This window comes from Tupaia chinensis, unplaced genomic scaffold (assembly GCF_000334495.1).
Source record: "Tupaia chinensis unplaced genomic scaffold, TupChi_1.0 Scaffold000515_1, whole genome shotgun sequence".
Classification (NCBI taxonomy): Eukaryota; Metazoa; Chordata; class Mammalia; order Scandentia; family Tupaiidae; genus Tupaia; species Tupaia belangeri.
This window is the reverse complement of record NW_006160028.1, coordinates 7,944,820-7,957,509: the sequence shown is the minus strand read 5'-3', so window position 1 is coordinate 7,957,509 and position 12,690 is coordinate 7,944,820. Positions and strand designations below refer to the sequence as shown.

At 54.2% G+C, this 12,690-nt stretch overlaps 1 protein-coding gene across 1 annotated transcript in view; it reads right to left on the bottom strand.

Moving 5' to 3' along the window:
* ZDHHC19 (zDHHC palmitoyltransferase 19) overlaps nucleotides 1–12,690 on the bottom strand; it is a 73,421-nt gene that overhangs the window by 56,534 nt on the left and 4,197 nt on the right. The window contains 6 exon segments of the mRNA XM_014590973.2: nucleotides 1,436–1,559; nucleotides 1,997–2,228; nucleotides 2,725–2,815; nucleotides 2,818–2,917; nucleotides 3,257–3,342; nucleotides 12,600–12,688. Coding sequence (XP_014446459.2) covers nucleotides 1,436–1,559; nucleotides 1,997–2,228; nucleotides 2,725–2,815; nucleotides 2,818–2,917; nucleotides 3,257–3,342; nucleotides 12,600–12,688 — 722 coding nt within the window.

Here is a 12,690-nt window from a genome sequence, read left to right as displayed (position 1 = left end):
CCTGAGAGTCAAGGGCAGTTTCAGCAGAAACAGGAGGGGGCAGAGAGGGAAAGTGGGTGCAGCTCAGCTGAGGCTTCCCCGCTGGCAGGAAAGAATCCTTGAAGAGGGGCCCCAGCCTCAGGAGAAAGGGCACAGGGTGGGGGCAGCCAAAGGAAGGGATGGGCTTGGTCTCACCTAACCCTCGAGGAGCAGAGGAGCCTGAGGCAAGGGACTTTCCTAAAGTCCTAACATCACTGGGAGGGGACAGAGACCCAGATCGACAGCCCAGGGCAGGAAGGCATTGCCTCTGAGAAACTATGGAAAACGATGTCCTTGTCCAGTGAGGAAACCAGGCCCGGGGGCGGGGGAGAGCCTCACACCTGGCTTAGGCCTTGGAAGGCCTTGAGGCTGGGCAAGTCCCCTGGGCGCCCAGGTAGGACCTGGTCAGTGCAGTCCTGGGCAGACACGGAGCAGAGGGTCGGCTGGCAGGGCAAGGCCAGTGGCAGGACAGGGCCTCCTCAGGCACTGGCTTTCCCGGCCCCAGTGGAGCTGGACTCCAAGTGGGTGCCCTCTTATACCCAGCCAGTTCCGAGATTCACACTCAGGCCTTGGCCCAGGTTTCTGGACCCCTTTCCCACTGGCTCAGGCCCAGGCTACCCCAAAGACACTTATCTGGCAGAGGGCCTGAGAGTCTGCTGCCCCCCCTTCACTGCGTGGCGGCCTGGGTGGAGGGGTGCCCTCCCGCAGGCTCTCACAGACTCACACACCCTGGCTCAGGGGCTCCAGAGTGATCCTCACCCCCCTTCCTTGCCAAGCCGCAGGGACAGAGCTGCTTCAGCTTTAGGCATAAATGTGGGGCCTACGAACTTTAACAGCAAGGCCGAAGCTGGGCTGCCTGCCTGGGCAGTGAGAACCCAGAACCTCAGTGTTTCTAAGTCAAGTAGGGACAAAGTTGAGAAAGGCCTGAACCCCGCAGGGGCTGAGGACTAGGATACCAAGACAGGGCAAAGGGGAGTGAGAAAGAGTTGGAGTCCCTGGGCTTGAACAAAGGGCTGGCCAGGAGCCCAGGGAGCCAGAGCCAGAGTCATAGTGGGTGGTGAGGCTGGGCCTGGACAGAGCAGGGCCTTGGGGCTCCAGGGACCCTGGCATGGGCAGGCGGAGGGAGCAGCAGGCCGTGGCAGACCCAGCAGTCCCAAGATCTGCAGATGAGTCCTGCCTTACAGGCCACCTACCACCGGGGTCGGGTGGGGGGACCTGAGCTGGCCCCTGGGAGCTGAGCTCACTCAGATGCACACACCTCCACGGGTCCCAGGAGTGTTCCCTGATCCCTTAGGTGACACTCTCCTCTCCACCGCCACACCCCCTGCTCTCGTCAGATCCGGGGTGACGAGAAGCAGTCTGTGCCCATCCTGATACTGCAGGTGGCAGGGTCACCCGGGCACTCCATCCTCCCCACCCTGAGAGTCTGCATGGGCGTCTGGGGGCTCAGGGGGTTCTGACAGGTGTCCTTGGAGACGCCTGGTGCCTGCTGGGGTGGTGGGGGAATACCAGGGCTCACACTGGCAGCCTTCCTGGCCTGCCTACCAGATCAGGCGTTTGTGTGAACACCTCATTTCATCCACTGACAGCCCTGCAGGAGGGTGACATTTTTCCCATTCCCAAGGTCATGCTCCGGCCACTAGCAGAGCCACAGTTTGGCGTCACCCCTCCATGCCCAGCACAGAGGGCTCCCACACGTGGCGGATGGACAGGGCGAGACTTGGCGAATTCCCGGGCGGCGGGCGCCCCCTGCAGTCAGATAGGGGAGTGGCAGGGCGGAGGCCCCGTCTTTCCTGAGGGCGGCCATCTGACCTTAGAGGGTTTTCTCTCCCAGGCGGGCCTGGCGGCCACTGCGGCCATTACCCCCACTTAAGGATCTGGCCCAAGGTCACAGGCCAGCAGTGCTGGACCCAGTCTCTGCTCTCCCAGGAGGTCTTTGTCCCAGCCCTTCCCCAACGCCGGCACGCCCAGGACAGACACTCGGCAGGCAGCTTTTGGAGGCTGGCAAAGGGAATTTAATGGGCATTGGGGGGCCTCAGCACTCCTGCAAGGGGGTGGGCCAGGCCAGGGCACAGGGGGCCTCCACGCTGGTGTCAGGAAGTGAGGTTCAGGTGCTTGTGTTCCTGGCACCGCCGGGTTGGAAGGGACGAGAGCAAGGCCGGGCCTCTCCTGGGAGCCTCCTGCAGCGGCAGCCCTGGGCCTGCATGGAGCTAAACATCCCGGGGTGTGGGGGCCTTCCCCAGCCCCTCAGAGCAGCACAAGGGGAGTGACGGATTGTGACTTCAAGGGCCTGGAGCTGGGGGGCAGTGGTTACCCAGCCCCAGCCCTGCCTCACCCCAATGCCCTGTTTCCACTGGTTTCACATGGGGTTTCAAGTAAAGTGTCCTTAAATAAAGGCACCCTCCCTAACACACAAACCATGATCGTAGTCCTCGTCAACAGCTCTGTCCGGGGTGGCCAGCCCAAGGCTGGCTGCAGGGAGTGACGTAGTCTTCCTTCCCATCTCCGGCAATGTGGCCATGAGCTAGAGGCCCCTGACCCTTTTCCCAAGCCCCCCAGGTCTGCAGCCCCACCGCCAGCTCCAAGTGCACCAGCATCAGGGCCAGCCCACCCTCAGGGCTCCCTCCAACCCCTGCACAACTCACACACGCCCCTTTCCCAGCACGCATGCACGTGCATGCACACACACCCCGACATGCTTCTCACCTCCTGGAGAGCTGCAGCCTCGCCACTTCCTGGGGGACCCATCCCTGGTTTGAAGAGACCCAGAGGCTGGGGCTGGGGATCAGGGTGGGCGTGGGGACCAACAGCAGAGGGGCATGCCGGGGAGGGCAAGTTCGATAAGGGGACCCAGCCAGGCTCCACCTCTCTCTGCAGCCAGACGGCTTCAGCCATGTACCTGGGGAGCAGCAGGCCAGATGCCGGGTCATGGCCCTCCTGGCTGGGCCCCTGCCCCTCTCAGCTTGGGGAGCAAACAGCCCAGGGCTTGCCAGGGAGCTGACGCCAGCCTCAGGAAGGCTGCTGTGCCCTCTATCCCATTTATTGAAGCAAGGACCCACCCTCAGAGGAGGGGGAGTGTGAAAGGCTCCAAGAGACAGCAGGGCCCTGGAAGGAACCCCCGAGAAACAGGCACCCTGACGTCAGGTCTGGGGGCCATGGTGGGGATACGGAGGAGGCCCGCTTCACCCCCCCCTCCCCCTCCAGCCCAGGAAACACCAGCTCCTGGGTAGTGACTCACTTGGGTCCCAGCGGGGCACACATGGTTAAGTACCAGTTGCTGGCACAGCCCTGGTCAAAAGGGTTGTATCCCTGAAGGTATCTGCACTGGAGGGAGATAGGGACGGCCAGGGGAGCTCAGAACCAGCAGAACTGGGCCATCACCCCCACTGGTGACCCTCCCCAAGCTGTCAGCCCAACCCAGGGCTGCAACAAGACCCCAACGGCAACCAAGGGGGAGAGGAAGCCTGAGGCCTCTCCCTTCCTGGGCCCCCCACCCCAGCCCCCCACTTTCCAAGCAGCTCTCTCCAGGGGAATGCCAACACTGTGACTTCTTGGGGACACCCTATCATCTGGACCTCCCTTTGCAGCACCCTTCCCGTCCGTCTCCACTGGTCACACACACCTTCCTGCTGGCTCCTTCCAGGTTCATGCTCAGACCTGTCATTTGCTGCTAAACTGCTCGGAAGACAGCTCCACCTAGGCCGTCTCAGGGCCCTCACCTCTCATTTCCTTCGGAACTCATGCTTTCCCTGAAAGGGCAGCTGTGTGGGGGCCCCCAGGAAAATCGGCTGCGGGCCTCCAGCCCGCCGAGCAGTAAAGGGCAAGTCCCCCGCTGGACATTCTTGACCTGGTTCTCCTCGTCTGCTCTGTTCCCCCGACCCCTGCGCTCACCGGCCCATGTCTTCCTAGACCCCGTCCTTCCCTGGGCAGGCCAAGCCCGACTTCCAGAACCTTAGCTACCAAAGGTCTGTCACAACCGGAGGTGTGACAGGTGCAGCAACACCTCTACCCATCACCAAGCCCCCTGTGCCTCATGCCACGCCGCCAAGACCTTGACCTGCAACACGCGCTCCACCACAAGGAGCCAGGCCTCCAAGCAGGACCGCCGACAACATGGACGGAGACAGGGCGGCTCCGAAAAGCCCACCGTTGCCAAAAGCAACTCACCGCTCTGCTTGCTATTTGAGGATCTGCCTACTTTAAAAGCATTAAAGGACCTAAGAGAAACTGGTATTTATGAGTAAGTTGAACTGATTAGTTAGGGGATTGATTAAGTTTACAGAATTTTTAAGTTTAGAGGAAAATTCTGAATATTGGAGGTACACAAAGTATATAAAAACAGTGACTCTATGCGAGGTACAGAAAAGCGCCTAAAGGAATGATCATTTTTTAACAAGTTCCTAAGAACTGGCCGATAACTCTGAGCACCCTCCTCTCCCCACTAGGCCCTGCTGAGGCGTGAGTGGGCTCTGACCCCTCTGAAGCGCCTGCCCCGTCCTCGCTCACAGGCTCCCGCTCCACGTCTGTGCCTCACGCGCTCTCACACGGCAGGACCCAGACCAGGTGGGCATCTCCTTGCCCCACTGCCCCCCAACTCCCAGCCGTCCCCTCGCCCGCTTCTGAGCCAGGGATCAGAGCACAGTCTCCCCTCCCTCTCTTTCTCTCTCCCAAAGTGGTTGTTTTTTTGTTTTTGTTTTGCTGTAGGGGACATGCACTCACTTAAGAGAGACACAGAGAAGCAAAGTGAGAAATCACTCCCTGGGTACGGGGGTAGGGCCAGTCAATCCCTTCTCTTCATTCTCTTTTTGGGATTTTTGGGTACGCAAGCACACACACCCAGCATGTGTTTTCAAGCTGCCAGGTCCAGGACCTGGCATTTTAACCACCACACCATCTTAACCACCACACCACCAGCTGGTCCTTCCTGTTCATTTTTAACGGTCTAGCCTTAGACTTTGTGCTGATGAATTACGAAGGTCATCACTACAGGGCATTCTACTTTCTCCACCCTCTCCTTTTTTTATTTTTTATATTTTTATTTGCCAGAAGGTGCTTGTGCTTGCTGGAGAGAGACAGAGAGAAAGAGAGACAGAGAGAAAAAGTAAGAAATCACACCTCGGGGGATGGCCACCCTCAGGCCCTTCTCCATTCTCTGGGGATTTGGGGCACACATACAAAGGCTCTCAGCATGAGTGTCTAGCCACCAGGTCCGGGATTTGAACTGCAGAGCTGGCTACGTGGGATTCAGCACATTAATGCCGGGTCACCTGTTGGTTCCTCCCCAAGTACTGCTGACTCATTTGCTGGCCAGTTCACTGGTTTATCCAGAAATATTTGGGGGCCTCGAAAACGTTGCAGGCACTAAACCAGGGATGGAATGCATTGTACACGTACCACCAGCCTTAACTTCCGGGGTGATAGGGCTAGGTGGGGGTGCAACAGTAAAACGTGCTCTTCATGGCTGACCCACATGGGAGGTTCCCAGTTCAGGTCCAGAGACCCGTGATGCCGTGATCCTGGGCTGGCCGAGGCTGAGGGTGCACCGTGGCATCAGGACCCTGCGGGGTGCTGCCTTTCTCTGTCTCTCGCTCACAGAGGAAAGCGGAGTCGTTAGTGAGGGCAGCTGCAATGCAGGGCCTGGAGGACAGAGGAGTGGTCCGGGCAGCACAGAGAGAGGGGAGTGAACGGTGGTGGGCAGCCCAGACCAGGTGCCAAGATGCAGGCAGAGGGTCAGCAGCCCAGGAAGGCAGAGGGCTGGACGAGAGGTGACAGGAAGGGCCGGTAAGTGAGCACAGGGTTTGCCACCCTTGGAGGGGATACCGTCGCAGGCTTTGGCTGCTTGGTTAGAGTGGCAGCCGCACCCGTGAGGACAGAGGCCGGGCCAAAGCAGGCTGAGGAAGGTGACGAAGGGACCAGCCAGCAAGACAGCTCTCGGGAATATGGCCGTGCTGGGGAGGAGGGCACCACAGGTAGAGCAGAGGCCTGCAGCATGGGGGGAGGGTTGTGGTATTTTTGTAGCTGTTGTTTTAGTTTTTGCTGTAGTACCTTTGCTCCCTAGAGAGTGAGAAAGGGATGAGAAAGCACCCCCTGGGGGGATGGCCACACTGCAATCTGGGTCACACCATGTGCCCAGTGTGATTTTTAAGCCACCAGTTCCAGGACTCGAACTGTGCAACCAGCCATGTGGGATCCAGTGTGTTAAGCTCCATGCCACTTGCTAGCTGGGGTTTTAAAGCTGAGAGACATGAATGTGTGTAAATGAGAAGGCGCTGACTCGTCCCTGCACTGGGGTCGGATATATGGCATACTGTCCTACGCATCCGACACGGATCGACCCAGGCCACTCCCTCCCACAGATGGGGAGACTGAGTCGGATGGCTAAGTCACATACCCGGGATTGCCCTGCTGGTGTGTCCTGGAGCTGTGATTTGAACTGATGTGGCCTGGCTCCAGAGCCCTCTCAGAAGGCGGTGACCCCAGGAGGAGCTGCAGTCACGGGTGGCGACAGGAGGGATGGGAGGTAGGGCATGTGAGGGCGCTGTAGCCAACGGATGAGGGCCCTGTCCGGTGACTCACACAGTCAGACCACATGGAGGTCCCTAGAGCTGAAGATCCCGGAGTGGGAGGGCCTTGCCCTGAGGAAAAGCGGGGGCAGGCCTAGGGCCTGGCCCAGGGCCCGAAGAACCACTGGCCGTGGGAGGACAGAATGCTGCCCGGAGAGGCCAAAAGGACGGACTGAGGCTGCAGAGAGAAGAGATGCAGGCCACGTGGCTGCTGGCTGCTAGGTGAGGGCCAAGGAGAGCCCAGGGTGGGAAGGGAGACAACCGTGGGTGAGCTGCAGTGACTGCTGACTGGAAGGATGGGGGTGGTGGGTGGAGTGGGCCTCTGTCCCCCCAGCCTCTCAACATCTGCAGCCCCCCCCCCCCCCCACACCCCCCCCCCCACACACACACACACACCACTGCCGCCCAGCAGTCCTCCTAAAGCAGCCGTTGGTCAAGTCATGGCTGAAGGAATTCCATGGCGAGCACTCCACTCTGTCCTCGCCCCCACAGTGCCATACTGGAAATCCACGCTAGCACGAGGAAAGGAAAAGAAATAAAGCCACGGGGGGCTGGAAAGGAAGCCGTGAAGCCGTTCTTACTCACAAAGACATGATTTCTGCATAGCCTCAACGAGCTGTTAGAACTAATAAGCGGGGGTCTTTTTCTAGGATAACGAAAAAGCAGAAATTTAAAATTTGAAAACATATTTATAATAGTACCCCCAAACACCAGATAATAGGTAAACCTAAGACAATGAAAGAGCAACATGGGACCAGGAGGTGGCACAGTAGTTAAGGTGCTGCACTCCCATATGGCTGGTCAAGATTGGAGTCCCAGACCCGGCAGCTCTCTCTCTCTTCTCATTTCTCTCTAGTGAGCACACGTGCCACATCATCAATTTAAAAAATAATAATAATAAATAAAATTAAGCAAATAATTTAAAAATCAAAACAAGTAAAAATAAACTAGATAGAGCAATATGGCCAGCAGGTGTCACGGAGGTTAAGGTGGCACCTGACTGACTGTGCAGTTCAAGTCCTGGACCCGTCGGCTTGAAAAACTCATCAGGCTTATGCGTGTGCATGCCCAAAAAGCCAAGAGGAGAATGGAGGAGCAAGGATTGGGATGTGGCCATTCTCCCAGAGGTGCGTTCTCATTTTCTCTCTCCCTCTGTCTCTCCAGCAAGTACACACACCCTATCACAAACCAGAAAGAAAAAAGAAGATGGTTCACCAGAGGCACCCAGTGCAGCTTCACCCCAAGAAGGAAGAAAAACAAACCAAATAAATAAACAGAATAAACAGCCACATTTAAACCAGAGGGAAGAGGAGAAAACAGCAGAGTTCAAGAGACTGGAAATGAGAGGACTCTGGGACACTGTGACAGGTGAGGAGACATAATGCAGGGGCACTCTGCACTCGGAGAGGCTCAGAAGCTCACGGGAGCGCCCCTCCATGGGGGAGAGGTAGCCGGGACACACCCCTCAGCCCCTACTTTCACCTCTGTCCCTAGTACTGCCCCCAACGACAGAGGCGAAGGATTCTGAGTGTGTCCCACCCCATCCACAACTTGGCATTTGAGTACACTCCTCCCCTCCCCCAGAAGAGACAGGAATCCAGACGTTTATCATTGCCCCCTCAGAGTCTGGGAGATCTGTGCTCCCCTTGTCTGGGCTCAAGACTTTGAAAACATCCCCTCTCTCCTAGAGCCCACAGCAGTGTGGCTTGTCAAGACCTTCTTTGGGAGAGTGCTTGAGCAGAGGGAAGGGTTGGGGTGGCTGGCAGAAAGGACACCCAGGATATGACCACTCCTTGGGGAGGAGAAAGTAGTGACCCATAGGCCCCTGTCCTCTGCTCCTTGGAGCTGAGCACTACCCCAAGGGCCCACCCCAGGGGCTGCTGCATTGGGCTTCTGCTGCTGTGGGATCCCATCTGTCCTACCACACACACACACACACACACACACACACACACACACCTCCCTCCCATTTGGACAGAGCTCTACCACAATGGCCAGCCATGACTCTTCAGATTGGGTGAGGATGAGACTCAGTCCCAGTGCACAAAGGCAGGCGTCTAGTGGGCCATTCCCTCCAGCCACTGAGGGAGCCCTCCTCCATTACCCTACACCCCATGCGTACAGTTGCAGTAAGCCCAGGGCGAGCTTCAGCCTCTGTGGGACTCCCCCATCAACACCTCCACAGCTTGACACAGATCAGCCGCCCAAAGCTAGGACACAGAAGGCAGAATTCAGGGTGGCAGCTCTCTCCAACCTGGATCCTCCCCGCCACAGCTCCAGCTTTGACCAGCCCTGCAGCCAGAGGCAGCCCTGCCCCCTGAATACCGAAAGAGGAGAGGGATTCAGTAACAGCAGGGAAAGGCAGGCCCTTCCTCCAGCTCCAGGGAGGACACACCATCAGCATCTAACCATCTAAGCACCCCAATGACACAACCACCAACCAGCACCTACATCTCTCTTGGTGGAACCCATTTAAGGCAGGGTACTTTACCAGCTTTTGGGTGATACCCACACAGGTCCCTCATCTGGAAGAGGCCTCAATGCCCTACTCAGAGACTGAACTCGATAGATACCACCTCACAGGGCAACAGCTACCATCATTAGAGGTAAATCTACAGGCAGGACACTAGTTCATAATCCTAGACTTACCCAGAGATGGAAAACCCAGCCCTGAGGGTTCTCACCACAGGTAACTGAAAATATACAGACTTCACCACTGAGTCCAAGCACAGGCAAAGCCAATACCAATACCACTATCCATAGCCATGAGAAGTGAGTATTCCACCAGCTGCCCAAATGTCAACTCAGGGACACAAGAAATAAGAAGAAAAAAAACCCTTCTCCAAAGGGAAGCACTAGTCCCTCACTAACAATTGACAAAACAAAGGAAATCACTGAGACATGGGTACAAAACTCATAATATTGGTCATAAGGAAACTCAGTGACATGCAACAAAATTCAGACAACTACAGGAGATCAGAAAAAAATTAATGATATGTATGAGCATTTCAACAACAAAATAGACAACTTTTTAAAGAATTAAACAAATTCTGGAAATGAAGAACTTAATACAAGAAAATTTTAAAAGTCGGTAGAAAGGGGACCAGCAGTTAGCATAATGGCTACGTCGCTGGACTCCCATGTAGTCGACTGTGGTTTGAGTCCCGGACATGGTGGCTTAAACTCATGCCGGGCGCGTATGCGTGCGTGCCCAAGATCCCGAGAGGAAAATGGAGGAGAAGGGATTGCGGCATGGCCATCCCCTGGGGGGGGAGGGGATTTCTCACTTTCTGTCTCTCTGTCCCTCTCTGTCTTTCTGGCGAGCACACACGCCCTATAGCAAAAAACCTCTCCAAAAAAAGAAGAAAGAAAGTAGTAAAAAGTACCAGCAACAGATTAGGTCATGCAGGACAAAGAATCTCTGAATTTTAAGATGTAGCATTTGTAGTAACTCAAATATTCAAAAAGTTAGGGGAAAAAGCTGTTAAAAAAAAAAAAAAGAAAGCAGCTTCCAAAAACTAATGGACACTGTTGAATATCTGCATAACGGGTATTCCAGGAGGAGAGGAGAAGTGGAAATAGCATAAAAAATGTATTCCATAAAATGTAACTGAAAACTTCCCAACTCTAGGAAAAAATACAGCTATCCAGGTCAAGGAAATTCAAAGGACACCAAATAGAGTTAACATAAAAAGATCCTCTCCAAGGCAAATCATAGTCAAACCATCAAAATCAAAGACCAAGACAAAGATGGGACCAGCAGATGGCATAATGATTACATTATTGGACTCCCACATAGTTGACTGTGGTTTGAGTCCTGGACCTAGTAACTTAAAACTCATGCCAGGCACATGTGAGTGTGTGCCCAAAATTCCAAGAGGAGAATGGAGGAAAAGGGATTACGGTGTGGCCATCCCCTCTGGGGGGTTATTTCTCACTTTCTGTCTCTCTGTCTCTCTCTGCCTCTCCAGCAAGCGCATGTGCCCTATAGCAAAAATCTCTCTAAAAAAAAAAAAAAAAGAAAAAATATTTAAAATGTTTAGAGATAAACGCCAACTTTCCTATAAAGTTTATCCCATCAGACTAACATCAAACTTCTTAGCAGAAACCTTACAGACCAGAAGGGAATGAGACAATATATTCAAAATACTGAAGGAAAAACACTTTCAGTCAAGAATACTATATCAGGCAAATTATCCTTCAAAATAGAAGAAGAAATAAAATCATTTCCAGACAAACAAAAACCGAAAGGATTCACTAATACTAGACCAACTTTTCAAGAAGTATTAGTGAAGGTATAGAACATACCACTAGAATAACTACATGAAGAAGAAAAGAGAAAAATTATTCAGGCCAGCCTCAGGTGGCCTGGTGGTTAAGGCAGCTGGATCCCACATGACCAACTGCACATTTTAAGTCTTGGACCCAGTGACTTGAGAAACACACTGGGCACATGTGTTTGTGCACCCAAAATCTTAAAAGGAGGGAGAGATTGAGGAGAAGGCATTGCAGTGTGAACATCCCCCATGGGGTGTGCATTCTTCTCTACCTTTCTCTGGTGAGCATGTGCACCAGCTAGAAAAGAAGAAAAAAGATTCACTCCCTACCACAATGGAAAAGTTCCACACAGCAAAGACAAATAATAACAGAAGAAAAAGAAAATAACAAAGTACAAAACAACTAAAATCCAAGCAACAAAACAGCTAAGTCTGTATGTTTCAACAATAACACTGAATGTAAATGGGTTAAACTCTCCAATCAAGAAAGAATTGATTTAAAAAATAAAATAAAATAAAAACACATAACCCTTTTCATGCTATTTACAAGAAACTCACTTCATCAATAAAGACATACATGGATCAAAAGTGAAAAGTTGTAGGCCAGCTGACGGTGTGCTAGTTAAGGCAACTGGATCCCACATGGCTAACTATGTGGTTCAACTCTCAGCCCTGACAGCTTAAAAAAGACATGGGGTGGGACCAGCAGTTGGTGTAATGGCTATGTCACTGGACTCCCATGTAGTCAACCAGGGTTCAAGTGGGGCTGGGGGTGGATTGCAGCATGAAGACCTTGTTGTAGTGCCTCCTTCTCTGTATCTCTGTCTCTGCCTCTCTCACAGAATAAATAACCAAATTAATTTAAAAAAAAAAAAAAAAAACTCAGGCAACCCATAGCCTAAGGAAGCTGGATCCTACATGGTCTACCTCAGGTTCAAGTCCAGCCCCATAGCCTGAAAAACACATGTGTATGTGAGCCCCAAATCCTGACAGGATGGATAAGTGGAAGGGATTGAGGGGTACTTTCTCTCTTTACCGCTTTCTTTCTCCATCTCTCTCTCTCTCTGGCAAAGGCACACACCTCTGGCAACTAAAAAAGAAAAAATAAATCTTACTCTGTGTCCTAGGTTTCTACTACACCAAGACTAAATTTTCCCCTAGACTTTCTGGAACTTTTAATCTGGCCAGCTCCAAGCAGTCACCTTGATTGCCCGGCCCCCTAGGCTCTAATGAGACCTGTTTCCTTACAACCCTGCACAGATTTCAGGCTTTCCTGCCTGCCTGCACAGGTGTGCCCTCACCTGCAATGCCCTCCTCTCTGTCCTCAGCCCATCCCAAACCAAGTGGCAGGTCCTACTCTCCAGTGGGCACCTCCCTGAACCCTCAAGTTCTTCCGACTCCGTGAGACACAACTTAGAACCGGCCCCTTTCAGAGTGTAATTCTGATTCCAAGCTCTTATCAGCACATGCTCAGGATGTGGCCGACCACCTCTCTGCCCACCCCACAAAATAACGATACGGGCGACTAGCACACAGCAGGGTCTAGACGCAGCCCCCGCCCCCCACCGCCCCGGGTGAGTGGCTACCGAGCTCCAGGAGGACGCGGGGTCTGAGCTGCGTCTGAAGAGCCGGGCCTGGAAGGACTAACGGCACCATCAGGCCAAAGGCCGCGCACTAAGCGCGCAAAGGTCCGGGAGGTGAGAGGTGACTGCCCGCGGCCCCAAGCGTGGCGCCCGCCTACCTTGCCCTCGTAGGAGCGCTCAGCCGCGCTCACCGACGTGGCCTGGATCATCAGCAGCAGGAGGAGCGGCACCAGGAAGCCCACGGCGGGT